General features: G+C 51.0%; 2 protein-coding genes across 11 annotated transcripts in view; both read left to right on the forward strand.

Annotated features, from left to right (window-relative positions):
- The window catches only part of LOC140706082 (uncharacterized), a 276,919-nt gene that overhangs the window by 198,517 nt on the left and 58,181 nt on the right, over nt 1-20,221 (forward strand). For 7 of the 10 annotated variants that reach the window (XM_078384426.1, XM_078384434.1, XM_078384438.1 and 4 more), the window contains one exon: nt 10,642-10,736. The exons of 2 other annotated variants lie outside the window; for them this stretch is intronic. In XM_078384426.1, coding sequence (XP_078240552.1) covers nt 10,642-10,736 — 95 coding nt within the window. Of the gene's footprint in view, nt 1-5,871; nt 6,071-10,641; nt 10,737-20,221 lie in introns of those variants that run through there. One more of the 10 variants, XM_078384421.1, reaches the window with a different exon arrangement.
- The window catches only part of LOC144586363 (uncharacterized), a 222,623-nt gene that overhangs the window by 144,221 nt on the left and 58,181 nt on the right, over nt 1-20,221 (forward strand). The window lies entirely within an intron of this gene.

Consider the following 20,221-nt stretch of genomic DNA (forward strand, 5'->3'; position numbering starts at 1 on the left):
GTTTTCAGTTCATTCCAATGAGGATTTCTTTTCGCTTGACGACGATTTCGCTTAATAGCAATTTTACTGGGACGCATTATCATCATCAAGCGGGGCACCACTGTACTTTATACATTCTTGGGCCCAATCCCAAAATACCTTACATCATTTTTCACTTAAATAAGGCTACATCATTTTCTCTAGCAGTACAACATCAGTGTGGGAATGAAGGCTCAGCTCCCATAGGCTACCCCCTACAACTGCCGAGAGGAGCCGTTTCCTGGCTGGCAAACCAGGGGCAAGTGGCAGCATAGTGGCCTTGAATACTGCAGAAAAGTCAAAGCCCTTTGTCACGACGGCATTGCTTCTCAGCAGGGGTTAAGTGGTGGAGAGAACTATCCTCCCACATAGGCTCCTGTGGTGGGGAATGCCCACAGCATGATGGCAACTGTTCTCAAACCAAGACTCGTGGCGCTCATGCTCCCGCTCAACCAACCGAGTGTCTATGTTAATACAGAGGGAAATGGATGGGGGTCGGCGCAGCAACACGGGCTAGCTCATCCTTAAGAGCAGCATTCCAGCCAGCCGAGAAATAGAAATGCTGTGCCGCTTCAATTCAGGCAGTATCAGCTGCAGGGCAGCGAAACTCAGCTGCAGAGTCAGCCACGGATGGGCAGCTCTGTCTTAGTGACTGCAGAGCCAACTCTGCAGCCGAGTGCTGCCGGTTAGCATCCCCAAACATCTGCTCAAGGGCCTGTAAAAACAGAGTCCGACCTCCCAATGAGGCATGGGTGGATTCCAGCAGAGGAGACACCCAGGTTAATACAGGGCCTGACAGTCAACTGACCATCAGTGCCACCTTGCTTTGTTCACTAGGAGAGGCATCAGGACACATATGAAAAAGAAGCCGGCCTTGGTGAATGAAACCCCTTAACTCCTTGCAAAAGAAAAGGAAAAAAAAACACAGGTTGGCAAAGGGGGCGCTGGACTGGTGGTGAAAAGTGTAGACACAGCAACCTGGGAACACAGAACGCAGAGTTTGGATGATGAGGCTTTCATCTGTGGACAGGATGACCTGGTTGGGGTGGATGTGGCCTCAGCAAACTGCCAGGGTTCAGTAGAGAAAAGAACAGGACCCAGCCCAGAGCAAGACCACGGGAACAAGGTAGAAACAACCCCACAGCCCAAGCAGAGATGAATCCGCTGGGGTTTTCAGTCCGAACAGCAGTCAAACAACGATGATGCGAGTCGTGGTCAGACAGTCTAGGAATCCAAGCCCGGGGGAACCGTATCAAGGCAGCAGGGTCCAGAGATGCCAGGAGAGGCAAGGGAGGAACCACCAGGCAAAGCACGGACCACAAGGCTGCCAGGCAAGATGGTCAGGCAAGGCATGGCTGGAATAGCACCACAGAATGGCCTGAGACCTTCCTTGCCGAGGCAAAGGTCTGCAGGGAAGGCTCCAGCCCCTGGAGGGACCTTGGACCTCAAAGAGTGATGCTGGCTTTTGCACACCACCTGGGATATCGCGAGACGGAATACTGCCTCATGACTCACCAGGAGGAGGGAAAGCCGGGCTCCTTAAGGAGCTTTCCCCTCTAGGGCTGCCCTCTTCAGCCAGGGCTTCGGCTACAGCCCAATGGAGCCTTCTAGGCCTAACACAGGAGAATCGTTCGACGTTGGTCACCTGAATAGGAAACTAGCATCTGCACACGTCACCCGCCCATGTGCAGGGCAGTTGGTTCAACCCCGTCTGCCTTACCTTTAACTCCAGGGGCTTTTGTGATAAAAATCCATGCAAGTTCAGGCAGGAATGCCTTACCTGTGGGGGACAACATGCGACTTCCTCTTAGAACAGGTGCCCGGCGACAAGACAAAAACACAGGGGGCACCAGGAAACCAAAGAAAGGTGGGGGCAACCCTGGAAAAGGGGCCCAGCCCAATTAGGGTCCAGGTTATGGAGGACTGGATGAGGTCTTATCCTCGCAAAGAGGATGCTTGGTATTTATTGGAGGGATTTAATTATGGGTTTGGAATTGCAGCATGGGGGGAACAGAAGGTATTCATTGCACAAAACCTCCGGTGATTATTGGGCATGGAGAGCCTTGTTCAGCAAAAAATTGATAAGGAAGTAAGGGAGGGTCAGCGTGGCGTTAACAGGGAAGTATGCAGAGGCATCTGCAGTGGCCTTGGACCAGTGATAGGTCACCGCAGGATCCAAGTGGAGAAGACCGAACTGTTCAGGAGTGACGGCGTTCATCTTTCGGATACATGTTTGGAGGTCTTCTCGGAGGACATTCAAGGGGGCCTGCTTGCTGAGCTCGAAGGGCTCTGTGGCGGGCATGCGACATTGCTAGGCTAGTCCCTATGCTGTGGTGGGTAGCGTGCGCGGAAACAGTAGTTATTTCCGGTGGGTCCCGCTGTAATTTCAAGTCAGCTAACAGTGCATCCAACCTCCCAGCACTGTGGATGGTGCGATTACGGTGCCTGGGGAGGGAAGATGCGCTGGGCCACTTCCTGACCAACAGCCCTTTATTTAAAAAGGCTTGAGGTCTGGGAGTGTTTATTAGCGGCCGGCCGGGTACCTGCTGTCGCCAGAACCTGGGGGTCGGGGGAGTCACCCCTTCATTAATCCCATCATTTAACTGTTTCCGGACTACAGCAGGCCCCCTCCTTTTAAAAAAGAATGGTTGAATGTTGAATTTGGTTTTATATTAATAAAGTGTGGCCCGTATTTAACCCATATCTCTGTCTCACTTTTTTATTCTGGGGTTGGGAGGGCCAAGCCTGTTCTCATACAACCCAGTCCTTAGATTCCACAGGCGGCCCTTCTGAGGAGCAGGGCAACAGCTGCAGGGAAAGAGCCCAATCCTGCAATCTCTAGAACCATTCTCCCCAGAGGGATGGGGCCGATTCTGCATGAACTAAGGTTGCATGGTTCCCGCATGGCTCCAGTCCTGACAGAAAGTTTCCAAAAGTACCCTTCTTCACAAGTCCCACCACTGGTGACGTAAGGCAGTGATCCCCAACCTTGGGCCTCCAGATGTTCTTGGACTTCAACTCCCAGAAATCCTGGCCAGCAGAGGTGGTGGTGAAGGCTTCTGGGAGTTGTAGTCCAAGAACATCTGGAGGCCCAAGGTTGGGAACCACTGACGTAAGGTACACTGGTGGGTATGTCAGAGTGCTTGGTCACTCCCATGTCTAATAGGGCTTCGATTTCCTGTTCCATGAGCTTGGCATGCTGGCCCACTCAGGAGGAGACTGAAGAGGAGGATGCTCTCCCGCCTCTACAGAACGTGTAGTCCGTGAAGGTCTACCTGGCTCAATGGGAAAGAGAGACGGAAATGGCTGCACCAAAGCTAGCCTTATTTTCCTTATTTATTCTTTGCTTTATTTTCCCGTCTTGTAAACTGCTACTGGAAGATATTTATGCAATAACTCTTGTGTTATGTTTATTAGTTGTTTTATGTTGTATTGGAAGCCGCCTAGAGTGGTCGCAAGACCAGATAGGCGGGGAATGAATAAATTAAATAAATAATAAATAGCCATTTTTCCTCCTCAGAGGCTGGTGCCTCTGGAGACTTGAACAGCTCCTCCACTCCTCCTGCCTCTTGAAAAATAGCCAAAGGTCAAGCAACTCCTGCTTTGCCTCTCTCCGAGCCAGACACGTGAACATCCCATGAACTCTGGCAACCACAGGGCTTCAGACTGCAGGCAGGAAATATTCTCCGCCTAGATGCAAAGGAGGTGCTGCAGAGTAACCGAGATGGCTCTGCACAAGGCCTAGTTGGTCCTTGATGGAGGAAGGAGGGATGATGAGGGAGGAGGAGGAGGAGGAAGGTGCGGGGGGGAGCTCCTTTCGTGAAGGGAGGGAGGAGGAGGGCATGCTTTGGAAAGCAGCAGTAGCAGGAGCAATGGCTGGTCCATGGGTTCAGGGAGGAAGGCTGGCCTTGCCCCGGGTGCTAGCTACCCCCCACCCTAATTCATCGCATGGGGCGGCCTCTGTGGAATAATGGAGGGCCACACGTGGGGTTTCCCCTGTGACTTCCCCACGCTCTTCCTTCCATCCTCTCAGCACTTCTTTGTGCCCCTATCGACGACAGGGGGCAGCTCCTTTTCCCCAGAGAAAAAGTTCCCCCTCCTGATCCTCCTCCTTCTCCTCATGGGGGGGGAGTGATGAAGGCCCTTTGGCTTCTGCTCCTGTCCCCCCAAAAGACAGGGCTAGAGAGGGAGGCCCGGCTTCGGAGGTCAAGCTGGCACCCAGGAGAAGCCATGGTCTCGATTGGCAGAGCCAGGCGTTGGACCCCTCTCTCCATTTCTCCAGGGTTCTGACTCCCCCCCAGGACAGAGGCACCCCCCAAGGAGGACTTGCCCCTTCTGCCCGTTCTCTGCCTCCAGGCAGAGAACGGGTCCAGAGAACAACATCTTAGGGGTCCAGACCCCTAAGATGTTGGGTGGTAAAGCAATCTAGATGTAAATTTCTAAGGGGAAGGGCTTTCAGCACACAAACTAACTTGTTTACCTGTTTGTTTACATACTGACCAATTAGAGGGAGTTTGTTGTTGCGGGGGGGGGGCTAGGGTAGCTCCACCTCTATTTCGGTCCCTCCTGGCCATGAGGTGATTGACCTCCATTGTGGGCCCCCATTCCTGCACATGCTTTTCAAGACGTAAGACCTCCACCCTGGCTCTCTGAGCCTGGAGACCTCTCCAGCCACGTGGGCCAAGGAGAAAGACATCATTTTTGCTATTTTTCTTCTTTTCTGTATCTACCTGAAACCTTCTGAATGCTTCTCCACATGAGTAGAATACAGAATTATTTCTTTAATACAAAAAACGCCTCCTGAGTGTTACGTTTAAGTGCTAGTGTTTGGTGAGGGGTGGGTATTAAAAGGGGAACTTCTCGCTAATTCTGCCCCACCGGCTGGCGCTTCCTGCTGCGCATTTAGTGGAAGTCAGGCAAGTTCCCACACAACTCTCAACATAAGAGCACTCACACGTTAGAAGGGCACGAGTGTCCCCTGACAGTGAGAAGGGAGAGCAGCCAGACCCTTCTGCGAGAGGTTGCCTGGCCATCCGAGGGCACAAAACAGGGGACCCTGGGCACCCCCTCCTGCCCCCCACCCCACAGGGTCCCCTTAAATAGCCCTCAAGGAAAGGGGGGAGGGAGGGAGGGAGGGACTGGGGGTCCCATCCTGGCCTTCCAGAGATGGAAGGAAAAGGAAGCGGAGGTGGATGAGGTGGGGGGGCGTGTGGAGTGGAGCCCTCCTGGTCACCTCAGAGGGACACCATGGTGCCCAGTATGGGGGAGTGGAGAGAATGACCCGACTGGAACCCTGGAGACCGGGGTTCAAATCCCCACTTCCCCAACGGGGAACTCAACAGTGGGGGGAGCAGAAGTGGTAAAGACAGTCCCTCAATACATCCCTCCCCTTGATAGGCTTATAAGGGAGGTTTTCTATGGGTCAGCTCCACCCCATGGAGGGCCACTTGGAAGGGGGCGACCACAGATGCCACACAGGTGGGGAGGAAAGAGGAGAGGGAAACAAGCAACGTGCAGCATCGGTGGCGGTCGGAGAAATGCAGCATCCTCCCATGGATGGAGAAGGGGGGGAGAAACCATCGCTCTTGTCCCCCCCCCCAACCAATCCATCCCCTGTGACTGAGCTTGGTGGGGCTGGAAAAGGTCTCTTGCAGTTTTATGATTTTGACGTCACTCCTTAGAAGGACCTGCGTCTCCCGAAGCGGTGCTGGAAGCAATTCGAGGTACAGGGGGTGCCTGAACGTGCGAGCCCCTCCCGCCAGAAAGCGCCCCTTCGCCCCGTTGGAGCCTTTGGCGGCCCTTCCACGCCCCCCTCCCCTTTTCATACCCTTGCTCCTCCCTCTCTCCCCCCCCCCGTGGGTGCAGGAGGAGGAGACAGAAAGAGAGCCAGGCCAGGGAGGGAAACCCCCCTCCCCCCTCCATCCTCCCCCCCCCCGGAAGCCCCTCCCCCCTCCTTCCTCCCCCCCCCCATTTTGGGCCAAAGAGGAGGAGGAGGAAAAGGCTTGGAGAGAACGCGGGGCGAGCCTCCCGAATCGGGACCTGGCCAAGGAAGGTGGGCGCTGGGTGGGGTGGAGCGGGGTGGGGGGGCAGATGGGGGGGTGAGATTTGCGTGGGGGTGTGCGTGCGTGAGATGGCCAGCTGCCCCCCCCCACCAATCAAGGGAAAGCGGCGGGGGGGGGGGGGAAGGCCGAGGGTGTTTTTTTGCCAGGTTGTGATTTGCGCCGTGCAAGGCGGTTTTCCCCTCTGGGTCTCCTCTGGAGGGAGAGGCGGGGGGGGGTCAAGCGGGGGGGGAAGAGAGGGGTCCCAGATTCCACCCCCCCCAGGGGGCAGGGAGATCAACGCCCCCGCAAGGGGCCCTAGGGCTTCATCAACAGAGAGAGAGAGAGAGAGAGAGAGAGAGATCCCTTGGATCCTGCGAGCCCCCCCCCCCCGCCCACGGGGGGGGGAAGGAAACAAAGGAAAGGGAGAAAGGGACTTGGCCTCTTCCCCCTCCCCCCTCCCTTCCTCCCCCTCCTCCGCCTCGTGACGTAGGACGACCCCCTTCCTCCCTCCCTCCTTTAAAGGGGGCAAAGTCCCCGGTGGGGCTGGAGAGGACAAGGGGGCAGGGGGGAGAGAAAGAAGAAATGGGGTTTGAGAGGGAGGGAGGGAGAGGGGTCCTCCCTGTGTGTGTATTTGTGTTTTCCTGGAGGATCTGGTAGGTAGAGATCAGGGCTAACCCGATCCCTCTCAAGGCCAGATCCTGAGCTGAGGATCAAGGGCAGGAGGATGCGGAGGAGGATCTTCCCGGCTTGGCAGCTTCCTTCTTGGGTTGCTTCTGTGAATCTGGACCCACGTTTCCCAGGAAGGCAGGCAGGAGAGAAGCTGGGGGGGGAAGAGAGAGAAGATGGGGGCATGGACTTTCCGTCCACGGGATCTTTCTGGAGCAGAGGCTGGAAGGGAGATCGATCCCCCCCCAGGAACGGGTCTCCCCAGAAAACCTCTTCTGGTCTTGTGGGTCCCGAAGGCGCCATTCAGGTCCATCGGCTGTGCAAAAGACCTGCCCCCTGGCTCCTCCTTCTGCCTAGGGATTCGCCCTCCGGCCTCCCCTTCGTGGCTCTCAGTGGGGTGGAGCAAAAAGAGGCCGGAAGAGGCTCCGGTGGTCCTTCCACACGGAGAGCAGGAGGAAAAGACTGGAAAAGGCCACCCGGCCCCTCTGGATCTGGAGCGTTCCCTCTCCGGGCAGGTCTTTTGCAGAGTGAATGGCTCTGAAGGGTCCCTTCCAGACCGAGGGGTCACAGAAATGCTTTCTTTTACGGAAGGGGTAGCCCACACCAAGACCCCCCCCCCACCAACCCCACCCTCAGTGGCCGCCTTTCCAAGCCCCTGGGAGGTTGGCAGGGAGCTCAAAGGGAAGAGCGAAGCCTCGGCGAGGTTTCGGGGTCGGAAGAGAGCAAGTGAGAAAAGTCCCGAGACCTGAACTCTGCCCGCCTTGGGTGGGCAACCCCACGACACACACAGGGCCCTTGGCCCACAGAGGGCGAGGAGCGCCTTCGGAGACTCCCCCTGCATTGGGATCATCCTTGAGGTGACACAAATAAGGAATGAGCCCTCGGTCCACTACATCACACGGGCTCTGGTGTCTTCTAGAGCAGTGGTCCCCAACCTTGGACCTCCAGATGTTCTTGGACTTCATCTCCTAGAAATCCTGGCCAGCAGAGGTGGTGGTGAAGGCTTCTGGGAGTTGTAGTCCACGAACATCTGGAGGCCCAAGGTTGGTGACCACTGTTCTAGAGGCTGAGTTTGTTTAACATTTTTTTGTGTAGCATTGGTTTGATTCTTTGTAGACTTGCTGTTTTTAACTTTTAAATATGGCCTTCTAATGATGTACCGTGCGTAAACTGCCTTGGGTCCTTTTTGATGAGAAAGGAGGGGTAAAAATATTTGAATTAAATAGTGGGAAAAATACAGTCTTGTTTGGTGCTGCCTTCATCGCAGGTGTCAAGGGGAAGCGTGTCCTGTTGCTCTGTGGTTCCCAGCTGTTGCCCCCCCCCATCTCACTGGGAGGGTGTAGCTTTTATCTGGGATCCCAGCGTGAGGTGCTCCTTCCTTCCTTCCTTCCTTCCTTCCTTCCTTCCTTCCTTCCTTCCTTCCTTCCTTCCTTCCTTCCTTCCTTCCTTCCTTCCTTCCTTCCTTCCTTCCTTCCTTCCTTCCTTCCTTCCTTCCTTCATCATCACCTCCTTCTTTCTTTCCTTCCTTCCTTCATCATCAGCTCTTTCCTTTCCTTTCCTTTCCTTTCCTTTCCTTTCCTTTCCTTTCCTTTCCTTTCCTTTCCTTCCTTCCTTCCTTCCTTCCTTCCTTCCTTCCTTCATCATCACCTCCTTCTTTCTTTCCTTCCTTCCTTCATCATCAGCTCTTTCCTTTCCTTTCCTTTCCTTTCCTTTCCTTTCCTTTCCTTTCCTTTCCTTTCCTTTCCTTTCCTTCCTTCCTTCCTTCCTTCCTTCCTTCCTTCCTTCCTTCCTTCCTTCCTTCCTTCCTTCCTTCCTTCCTTCCTTCCTTCCTTCCTTCCTTCCTTCCTTCCTTCATCATCATCTCCTTCCTTCCTTCCTTCCTTCCTTCCTTCCTTCCTTCCTTCCTTCCTTCCTTCCTTCCTTCCTTCCTTCCTTCCTTCCTTCCTTCCTTCCTTCCTTCCTTCCTTCCTTCCTTCCTTCCTTCCTTCCTTCATCATCAGCTCCTTCTTTCTTTCCTTCCTTCCTTCATCATCAGCTCTTTCCTTTCCTTTCCTTTCCTTTCCTTTCCTTTCCTTCCTTCCTTCCTTCCTTCCTTCCTTCCTTCCTTCCTTCCTTTCTTCCTTCCTTCCTTCCATGATCAGCTTCACCTTCCTTCCTTCCTTCCTTCCTTCCTTCCTTCCTTCCTTCCTTCCTTCCTTCCTTCCTTCCTTCCTTCCTTCCTTCCTTCCTTCCTTCCTTCCTTCCTTCCATGATCAGCTTCACCTTCCTTCCTTCCTTCCTTCCTTCCTTCCTTCCTTCCTTCCTTCCTTCCTTCCTTCCTTCCTTCCTTCCTTCCTCCCTCCCTCCCTCCCTCCCTCCCGTCCTTCCTTCCTTCCTTCCTTCCTTCCTTCCTTCCTTCCTTCCTTCCTTCCTTCCTTCCTTCCTTCCTTCCTTCCTTCCTTCCTTCCTTCCTTCATCATCATCATTTCCTTCCTTCCTTCCTTCCTTCCTTCCTTCATCATCATCTCCTTCCTTCCTTCCTTCCTTCCTTCCTTCCTTCCTTCCTTCCTTCCTTCCTTCCTTCCTTCCTTCCTTCCTTCCTTCCTTCCTTCCTTCCTTCCTTCCTTCCCTCCCTCCTTCCTTCCTTCCTTCCTTCCTTCCTTCCTTCCTTCCTTCCTTCCTTCCTTCCTTCCTTCCTTCCTTCCTTCCTTCCTCCCTCCCTCCCTCCCTCCCTCCCGTCCTTCCTTCCTTCCTTCCTTCCTTCCTTCCTTCCTTCCTTCCTTCCTTCCTTCCTTCCTTCCTTCCTTCCTTCCTTCCTTCCTTCCTTCCTTCATCATCATCATCTCCCTTCCTTCCTTCCTTCCTTCCTTCCTTGAACAGCTTCTCCTTCCTTCCTTCCTTCCTTCCTTCCTCCCTCCCTCCCTCCCTCCCTCCCTCCCTCCCTCCCTCCCTGCCTGCCTTCCTTCCTTCCTTCCTTCCTTCCTTCCTTCCTTCCTTCCTTCCTTCCTTCCTTCCTTCCTTCCTTCCTTCCTTCCTTCCTTCCTTCCTTCCTTCCTTCCATGATCAGCTCCTTCCTTCCTTCCTTCCTTCCTTCCATGATCAGCTCCTTCCTTCCTTCCTTCCTTCCTTCCTTCCTTCCTTCCTTCCTTCCTTCCTTCCTTCCTTCCTTCCTTCCTTCCTTCCTTCCTTCCTTCCTTCCTTCCTTCCTTCCTTCCTTCCCTCCCTCCCTCCCTCCCTCCTTCCTTCCTTCCTTCCTTCCTTCCTTCCTTCCTTCCTTCCTTCCTTCCTTCCTTCCTTCCTTCCTTCCTTCCTTCCTTCCTCCCTCCCTCCCTCCCGTCCTTCCTTCCTTCCTTCCTTCCTTCCTTCCTTCCTTCCTTCCTTCCTTCCTTCCTTCCTTCCTTCCTTCCTTCCTTCCTTCCTTCATCATCATCATCTCCTTCCTTCCTTCCTTCCTTCCTTCCTTGAACAGCTTCTCCTTCCTTCCTTCCTTCCTTCCTTCCTTCCTCCCTCCCTCCCTCCCTCCCTCCCTCCCTCCCTGCCTGCCTGCCTGCCTTCCTTCCTTCCTTCCTTCCTTCCTTCCTTCCTTCCTTCCTTCCTTCCTTCCTTCCTTCCTTCCTTCCTTCCTTCCTTCCTTCCTTCCTTCCTTCCATGATCAGCTCCTTCCTTCCTTCCTTCCTTCCTTCCATGATCAGCTCCTTCCTTCCTTCCTTCCTTCCTTCCTTCCTTCCTTCCTTCCTTCCTTCCTTCCTTCCTTCCTTCCTTCCTTCCTTCCTTCCTTCCTTCCTTCCTTCCTTCCTGTTCCTCTTGTTCTGCTGCCTGAAGAAGAAGCCCCGTTCAATAGAAACACGAGGAAGGCACGTCTCAGAAGGAAATGTTTTTGATTTGCTTTATCCATAAAGCCTCCCGGCTGATCTTTTCTATTTCTCTTTTTTCCCAGGAAGGGGCGAGACTGAGCTGAATTCTCTTTGCTTTTTTTTTGTGAGGGGACCAAAAACAAAGAGCCAAATCCCAGATCCATCCAACATTTGCAAGGTAAGTGAGATTTCAAGAGGCGCCTTAAGTTGCTTTGCCCCCCCCCCCATTCTCTCCTCTCAGTTTCCCTGGCCCAGCAGGGATTTGAAGCCAGCTCTCCTGGTTTCCAGTCTGGCATTTTATTTATGTGTTGTTTTAATCTCAGTCCTGCTCACCCCAACCCCATACTCACCAAGGGCAGGTCCTGTTGATAAGAGGCAAACCTTGGTTGTCCTGACTTGGACTGTGTGTGGGTGGGTGGGTGTGGGGTTAACTTTCAAGGCTGCCTTTTTGTTCCCCCTTGACAGACAAGCCAGACTTGGAGGATTTTGCTTTGCACCCTCCACCTGTGCTTCGGACTCTGATGATAATTGGTTAACAGGTAACGTCCTTTCTGTTCCCACCTTCTCCTTTAGTGGGAGGATAAAAGGAACAATAGAACCCAAACAAGAATGGGGTCCTCCAAGTGGGTGCCCCTGATGTCTGTGGTTTGGTTGGTTCCCAAGGAACGCTGGGCGTTCTTCTGGACCCGGTGCTGTCCATGGACAACCAGATGGCGTCTGTGGTCCGATCCGCCTACTTCCATCTTGGACAGATTGCGCAGCTGGGCCCCTGCCTGGATGCAATTTTCACTCCCCGGATTGGTCCAGGCACAGATAGTCTCAAGAAGAGACTGCAGTAATTCTCTTTATGTGGGGCTTCGCTTGAGGCTGACTCCGGCAGAGGCAAGAGGGGCAGCATCTCCTCAGTCCACCGCTCTTCCCCTCCGGTTGTCTCTTTTGGGAAGGCAATTCCACACCGCCGCGTGGGTGAAGGTTCTGCCATTCCACATTCTTCTCTCTTTCCTCCTCGGCTATTTGCATCTGCTCTTCCCTTGTCTTCCGGCTCCATCCTGTCCTCTCCTGTTTGCCCCAGTAGAAAGGTTTCCTGGCTGAGTGATGCTTCCTTCACCTTTCTATCTCACCTCTTCTCTTGGTATCACCAAACTCTCCCACAGATGACCCCATGGCTTCTCCGTCCAGAAACATCCCCACCCTTCTATCAATCCCTTACTCTCTTCAACTCTACCATATTGGCCTCCGCTTCTCTCTCTCTCTCTTTTTTTTCTCTCTCTCTCTCTCACACACACACACACACACTCACTCACACTCACTCGCTCACTCTCTCACTCTCTTGTGCTCCTTCCTTCTCATCTCCTTTCTCTTCCATTCATCTCCCACAGGCGGGCGTTTCCCCTTTTCTTATTTGTCCCATTTCCTCTCTTTACTGACTTGGGGTCCCTCCACTTTCTTTGGGTGAAGGGTATTTATTTATTTATTTATTTATTTATTTAATTTATATCCCGCCTATCTAGTACCCCTTTCCCCTCTTTCTCTCATGGCTCTCCCCCCTTGCAGGGAGTAGGGACCTATTGTCATGGTCCGCCCTCGAAGGCTACTGGATCCGGTTGGATTCCAGAATGCCATGAGAAGTGTTACGGTTGACCTGGTTGGCGCTCCTGTCGAGGCTCTGGTTGCTGGCTGGTCTGCCGCCGCAGCTAGGGCAGTAGACATCATCTCTCCTAAACACCCTCTTCACCGTAGAGACCGCCCGGCGCCCTGGTTTAACCAGGATCTCCGGGCGTTGAAGCGGTTTAGGAGACGGCTAGAGCGCAGGTGAAGAAAGGAACCGACAGATTATAATTGGTCGCTACTAACCTTTACCTGGCTAAGGTAAAGGCTGCCAGTCGAGCATCTTCGCTAACCGGATAAGCAAAGCATCCAACCAGCAGGCAGAACTATTCTGTATAGTGCGCAACCTATCCGGAATTGGCCTGAGTGACGGGCCTCCCCCTAGTTTTTCACCAGACCAATTTACAGCATTTTAAAAATCTAAAGTGGAGGCCATCTGCCAGGACCTCTCCCCTTTTTTGAATACAGTGAGTCGAGCAGAGATGTCCAGCACTCCTTCTTGCCTGTCACGCCTGATTCTGTGACCAAGGCGCTTGATCCCTGCTGTGCCACCACCTCCTCCCTTGACCCTTGCCCGGCCTGGCTAATCAAAGCAGCCAGGTCTTTAACAACGGAATGGGCCACTGTAATAATTAATGGGTCTTTCCTTGAGGGCAGGTTTCCATCTGCCCTCAAGGAGACGCTCATTAGGGCCATTAGGAAGAAACCCAGGTTGGCGGCGGACAAAATTGGCAACTATAGGCCCGTCGCCAATGTTTCTTTCTTAAGCAAGGTAGTCGAGAGGGTGATGGCAGACCAGCTTCAGGCGCACTTGGATGAAACAGATGCCCTGGACCCGTTTCAGTCAGGCTTCAGGCCGCGCCATGGTACAGAAATGGCATTGGTCGCCCTGTGTGATAATCTATTGAGCGAGGCTGACAGGGGCAAAGTGTCTCTGCTGGTCCTCCTTGACATCTCAGCGCCCTCTTATACCATCGACCATGGGATCCTCCTGGGGAGGCTGTCTGAGGTGTCTGAGTTGGGAATTGGTGGCCTGGCACTGTCTTGGCTCCGTTCCTTCTTGGAGAACCGCCCACAGAGAGTGCAGATTGGGGAGAGAGTTTCGGCCCCGTGGAGTCTCAATTGTGGGGTTCCACAGGGGTCGATTATCTCCCCAATGCTATTTAACATCTATATGAGTCGAGGCGGGGCTTTGTTGCGGTGCTGCCAGCAACTCTAGAGAGGAGCTCTCTGGAAAAAGCTGGACCCCTCCAGCCCGGGATCCCCCTTTTGAAATGGGGATCAAAGGAGAGTCTAGAAGAAGTCTCTCTGAAGCAGATGGTGAGCAGCAGAAGGAGAAGAAAGGGAGGCAGACCCGGACTTTTTTCTTCTGAAGAAATCACCGTGCACAGACTGGAGCGGGCGCCATTTTTTGGCACTGAGCCGCGAGGAACCCTTTACCGGGGGAGAGGAGAGCAATCAATATAAACTAATAATATATAACAAGTAAGTAAGCCGAAGCCTCTGATTTATGAAACAGCCTCATTAAGTTGAAATAAGAATGAAAATATTTGGCTGAAAGAATAAATGCAGCGGCGGGTTTATCTTATCAGTCTGACTCAAAAGCGAAACTAAGCTTCTCTAAGTGAACTCTTAAACACCAGGCTGATTCTAAAGCCGAGAGTCTGAGATGGAAAAATAAATCTTATGTTTCTGGAGAAGAATCCCAGACAGCAACACCATCTGACTGGATTTAAGAGACTTCGGTGGATGCAGTGTGGCTGGGATACGTTATTCTTTGCCTTCTCTGGACTTTGTGAACTATAAATAATAGAATTTGGTGGTTTTCGGGAGAAGGAGCTGACGTGGCCGACTGGACTAAGGAGCATTAAGGGGTTAATGAAGATCACAAGACAAGCTCCAAGGACAATCTACTGGACAGTTTGAGACTCTGTGACTGTTGTTTAGTTTATCGGACTGCAGACCGCGTGTGAGTCTAATAATAGAAGCTTGCTGAACTCAGGAGAAGAAGAAATAACTGCGTACAATATTTGGACAAAGATTGGAGGGAGATCTAAGGGGAGGTTTATGATGAGGGGTTTGAATTGTTGATAAAATTGTGGAAACTGTGGAAGAATTTCTAGGGGGTGATTACTGTGGTATTTATATAAACCCCAAAGCCTGAGATGGACCCCAAAAATTCAAAAGAACAAATGGAGACTTGGTCTGTTCAATCCCAAAGTTCTGGAATAGAGGTGCAAGAAATAGAAAAGGAATGGCAGATTAATATACAAAGGCTAATATTAACAGGGTTCCAGCAAGTGAATGCAGGTCTTAGCAAATTAGAAGATTTGATGAAAGGGACGAAAGAGGGGACAGTAGATGCCAAACAAAACTTAAATGAAGTTGTACAGACTTTAGAATCGTCTGTATTAGACATGACACCAGGTAATATGAATGTAGTAGAGAGTTATCCAGTGACCCATGCAGCTTCCAAAATTAAAAAGCATTATGACAAAAATCTTAAGGAGGCAGAGATACTGAAACCAGAAAATTTTATGGTGAAAATATGGGAAGTGAAAAAAATGAATATTCTGTCAGATGGGCTGAAAGACTGTTCAATTCAAAAAGAAACTGAACGATGGGATGTATTGTATAAATGGCAGCAGCTACCAGACAATGTTGGAATAACATAGAATAAAATAAAAGTTAAATGATAAGATAAAAGCAGGAGGGTAATCAAATTGTGAAAAAGCAAAAAGTTGATATGTATTAGTAATATGAATTGATTGGATGATGTTATACTTTATGCTCTCCTATCCCCCAAAACCATTTTTCCTTTCCTATCCCCTCTTTCTTTTTGTACCCTCTATCCCTGTTCCTAAATAAAAATTAAAAAAAAAAAAACATCTATATGAGTCCACTGGGTGGGGTCGTCAGGGGGTGTGGAGCATCGTGTCATCAGTACGCTGATGACACTGAGCTCTACATCTTTTTTTTAAACCAACCGCAGGAGATGCCGTTCTGTCCCTTCAGCGCTGCCTGGGCACTGTACTGCAATGGATGCAGGAAAACGGGCTGAGGCTGAACCTGGACAAGATGGAGGTACTGAGGGTGGGCGCTCCCACAGCTGGGGATTTGGGAAATTCCCTCTCTTTTGGTGGGGTGACTCTTGCCGCCAAGGATGGGGTCCGCAGCTTGGAGAGTCATCTGGACCCGGCGCTCACTATGGAAACTCAGGTGGCGTTGGTAGTCTGTACCGCCTTTTTTCATCTTTGGCGGATTGCCCGGCTGCGACCCTACCTTGACACGGGGGCGCTCACTACCTTGGTGCATGCACTCATAATCTCTAGATTAGACCACTATAATGCGCTCTACATGGCTCTGCCTTTGAGGCTCATGCAGAAACTTCAGGTGGTGCAGAATGAGGCGGCCAGACTTCTAAGTGGAGTGAGAAAATTCCAACACATCTCACCCACCCTGGCCGCACTGCATTGGCTGTCCATTTGGTTCCGCATCGACTTCAAAGTGTTGATGCTTACTTATAAACCTCTAAACAGTTTAGGACCCCGATACTTGTCGGAACGCCTACTCCCACCAAGAACTATCCGTATCACTCGCTCAAGTCAGGAGGTGAGGCTGAGGAGCCTGACGCCAAGGGAGGTCCGAAAGGAAAAGAGAAGAAATCGGGCCTTCTCAGAGGTGGCTCCTCGCCTCTGGAACAACCTTCCTCCAGAGATTCGCGAGGCCCCGTCGCTGGGTATTTTTAAGACCCAACTAAAAACTTGGATGTTTAAGGACGCTTTCCCTCCAGATAATACTTAATCTTTCCTTCTTTACTTTAGTTCTGTGATATTGCCATCTTGAAGAACATGCTTATTGTGCGCTGCTTATTTAGTGTTTATACCATATTGATTTTTTTTTAAAAAATCGTTTGTTATATGTATACGTCACTGTATTTTATATGCTTGGAAGCCGCCTAGAGTGGTCATACTGACTTGATAGGTGGGGTACAAATTAAATAAATAAATAAATAAATAAATTATGAAGCTCTGTTTTCCCCTTTTGGGATCCAGAAGAATGCACTGAAGAAGCCGCTTGTGCTTTTGGGGAATTTTGGAAAGGGAAAATCAAATGAAAGATCTGGTTATTAATCTCAACGAGCCCAGGGCTCTTTATTCCATGGATGGGCCTCGAAGTTGCCTTGACAAACTCCTGCACACTGGCCGGGGGGGTCTCCTCCGTGTGGGACGAGCAAGGGAGTGATTCCGAATTAAGGAACTAATTCTATCTGTGTTTGGCCTCTGAGTGGCATTCCTAAATGGGCCATTTGCTAGTAGAAAATTGAGGGGGTAGAAGGTGTGAAATCTAAGCATTTGACTTAATACAGAGGTCAAGAGAGAACATAATGCAGTGCTAAGAATATAATACAGTGGTATCTCAATTTACAAACGGTGGCGGGGGTCTCTCCAGAGGTCTCCCAGGGTGGGGAGGCTTGAGCTGGTCAGGGCTTTCCTGCCACCATTGGAGACCTCCCCGGGGTCCCCCGCAGCTGCGATCGGCACCTTCAGAGGTTTCCAAGGGCTTCCACACCATCATCGGAGGACTCCCAGGGACCTCCGAAGACTCCGATTGTGGCGGTGGGGGACCCCCAGGAGGCCTCCGATGGCTGCGAGGGACCCCCTGGGAGACTTCCAAAGGCACCGATGATGGCGTCGGGGGACCCCCGGGAGGCTGAGCCTTCTTTTTCCTAACCGTTGGGGCAAAAGAGCAGCCTCTTCGCTACCAACAGTTTGAATTTCCTGCCCTTTTCCCCTGCCTTCTTTTCCATTTGTAAGTCAAAGCTCCATTCACAAGTCGATGCCATTCATAACTCAAAATTTTCATACGTAGAGACGTGTGTACATCGAGGTACCACTGTATGTAGAATAAGATTTTCAACTCCAAGACCAGGGATAAAACTAGTTTCGGCCATATCCAGGTAGCATTCCCCGCTTTTTGAATTCTGCCAATAGAAACGATGATGAGTTTAAATCGGCTCCACAGAGGCAAATGTCTAGATAGAACATACAAATAATCCCAAAATAATAAGAACCACACTTGCAATTACAACATACTGTAGAGTGAAGAAATCCAACATCCATGAAGTTGTCCAAGACCAATCCCATGAACCTGAATTCAACTCTACCTATGTTCTATCCCTATCATCATCATTCTGCCAAGGTGGGAATAATGTCTTTATAGTTTTCTGCCACCCCTACTGCTGGAGAAAGTCTCCTTCCTACTTGAGTCTCTGTTGACCATTTCAAGGCCTCCATAGGAGACCTCCTGGTGACATCTCTGGTTTGAGTAGAGTAGTTTGTACAGTGGTGCCTCGACTTACAAACATCCTGACTTACAACCATTTTGAGTTACAACCGGCTCCATCTGCAAAATTTTTCTTTGACTTGCGGCTGGAGCTTCGAGTTACAAACAAAAAAAAAGGCAGGGGGGGAAAGGCTGGGAATTCAAATTGCTAACCGTTAGTAGGTGAAGAGGCTGCTTTTTTGTAGCTCTTTTGCCCCAGTGGTTAGAGTGAGTGCGATCGGAGGAGGCTTGGAACCGCCTGGTAAGGTAAGGTGCTGCTTTCTGCTTTTTAAAAACTGTTCCGGATGGATGTTGCCACGTGGTTTTGGGCTGGGGGATTTATGTTTTTGTATTGTGAAGGGTCTTGGGGATTGTTTTTTGGAGTCCTCCCCATTTCTGATTGGTCTTGGGGGGGAGTTGGCTAGCATTTTTGTTTTCCCCCCGTTCATTTCTGATGGGTCTAACATGCTTGGCTTGCTTTCTGCTTTGCTTTTTTTGCATTTCCGATGGGTCTTGCACACTTGGCTTGCTTTTCTTTTCCCTCCCCCTTCAGCCGGAACGGATTAATCACATTTCCGATCGGAAGTGTTTATTATTCCTCTTTATATTGCTGTCCACACTTTCCACAAAGTCTTTCTTTTTCAATGTATTTGCGAAGGCTTTCACGGCCGGGATCTAATGGTTGTTGTGGGTTTTTCGGGCTTCTTGGCCATGTTCTGAAGGTGGTTTTTCCTAACGTTTCGCCAGTCTCTGTGGCCGGCATCTTCAGAGGACAGCAAGAGGACAAGAGCACAGTTTGCTGTCCTCTGAACATGCCGGCCACAGAGACCGGCGAAACGTTAGGAAAAACCACCTTCAGAACACGGCCAAGAAGCCCGAAAAACCCACATCAACCATCTTTCTTTTTCCTTCCGTACCATCTTCTTACATTTCTTTTGCCAGAATTTGTGTTCCATTTTATTTTACACATTTGGGAAGGTTTTGTATTTGTGGAAGGACCCCTCCTTTCCCTTCAGAGCCTCTCCAACTCTGCTCGTTAACCATGCCGGCACCTTCTTGGACTTAGGTGACCCTCCTTTTTTGTGGCATATACACTTCCCCTGGGCCTCTACGACTGTTGTTTTAAACAGACTCCAGGCGCTTAGAAGAGATATTTCTCTATTTTTTTCCCTTCCCTTTCAACTTCTTTCTAACTTGCTTCCTCGTCTCAGGGAAGTCTGCCTTTTGGAAATAAATGGTTTTTGTGTCCAGTGGTATCTCTCTTCTTAGCGTTGTAGGGAAGCTGCTGGCCCGTGTTGTGCTGAAGAGGCTCCAGGTGCTTGCAGACAGAGTCTATCCGGAATCACAGTGTGGATTTCGAGCAAATAGATCCACCACTGACATGGTATTCTCCCTCCGACAGTTGCAGGAGAAATGCAGGGAACAACAACAGCCACTCTTAGTGGCCTTCATAGACCTTACAAAAGCATTTGACTTGGTTAGCAGGGATGGCCTTTTCAAAATACTTCCCAAGATTGGATGTCCACCTCGTCTCCTTAACATCATCAGGTCCTTCCACGATGGAATGAAAGGCACTGTAGTTTTTGACGGCTCAACATCAGATCCCTTTGACATCCGAAGCGGAGTGAAACAGGGCTGTGTCCTCGCACCAACACTTTTTGGGATCTTTTTTGCTGTCATGCTGAAGCATGCCTTTGGAACTGCAACAGAAGGTGTCTATCTCCGGACTAGATCAGATGGAAAGCTCTTTAATCTCTCTAGATTGAGAGCGAAGACCAAAGTCCAACTGAAATGCATGAGGGACTTCCTCTTTGCAGACGATGCAGCCATTGTTGCCCACTCTGCTGAAGACCTCCAACAACTCATGAACCGTTTCAGCAAGGCCTGCCAAGACTTTGGACTAACAATCAGCCTGAAGAAAACACAAGTCATGGGCCAGGGTGTGGACTCACCTCCCTCTATTACCATCTCCACACAAGAATTGGAGGTTGTTCATGACTTTGTGTACCTTGGCTCAACCATCTCTGACACCCTCTCTCTAGATGTCGAGCTGGATAAACGCATTGGGAAAGCAGCCACCATGTTCTCTAGACTCACAAAGAGAGTATGGCTCAATAAGAAACTGACAACACATACCAAGATCCAGGTCTATAGAGCCTGTGTCCTGAGCACACTCCTGTACTGCAGCGAGTCCTGGACACTTTGTGCCCGGCAGGAGAGGAAGCTGAACACCTTCCATATGCGTTGCCTACGACGGATTTTTGGTATCACCTGGCAGGACAGAGTTCCAAATAGAGTAGTCCTAGAACGAGCTGGAATTTTCAGCATGCATACATTACTGAAACAGCGACGTCTACGCTGGCTTGGGCACGTTGTGAGAATGGCTGATGGTCGGATTCCAAAGGATCTCCTATATGGAGAATTAGTGCAGGGAAATTGCCCCAGAGGGAGACCACAGCTGCGATACAAGGACATCTGCAAGCGGGATCTGAAGGCCTTAGGAATAGACCTCAACAGATGGGAAACTCTGACATCTGATCGTTCAGCCTGGAGGCAGGCAGTACATCACGGCCTCTCCCAATTTGAAGAGACCCTTGTCCAGCAGGCTGAGGCAAAGAGGAAGTCACAAAGGAAGCAAAACCAGGGAGCTGGACAGGGGACAGATTGGATTTGTCTCCAGTGTGGAAGGGATTGTCACTCTCGAATTGGCCTCCTCAGCCACACTAGACG

The sequence above is a fragment of the Pogona vitticeps genome, chromosome 1 (genome assembly GCF_051106095.1).
Source record: "Pogona vitticeps strain Pit_001003342236 chromosome 1, PviZW2.1, whole genome shotgun sequence".
NCBI lineage: Eukaryota > Metazoa > Chordata > Lepidosauria > Squamata > Agamidae > Pogona > Pogona vitticeps.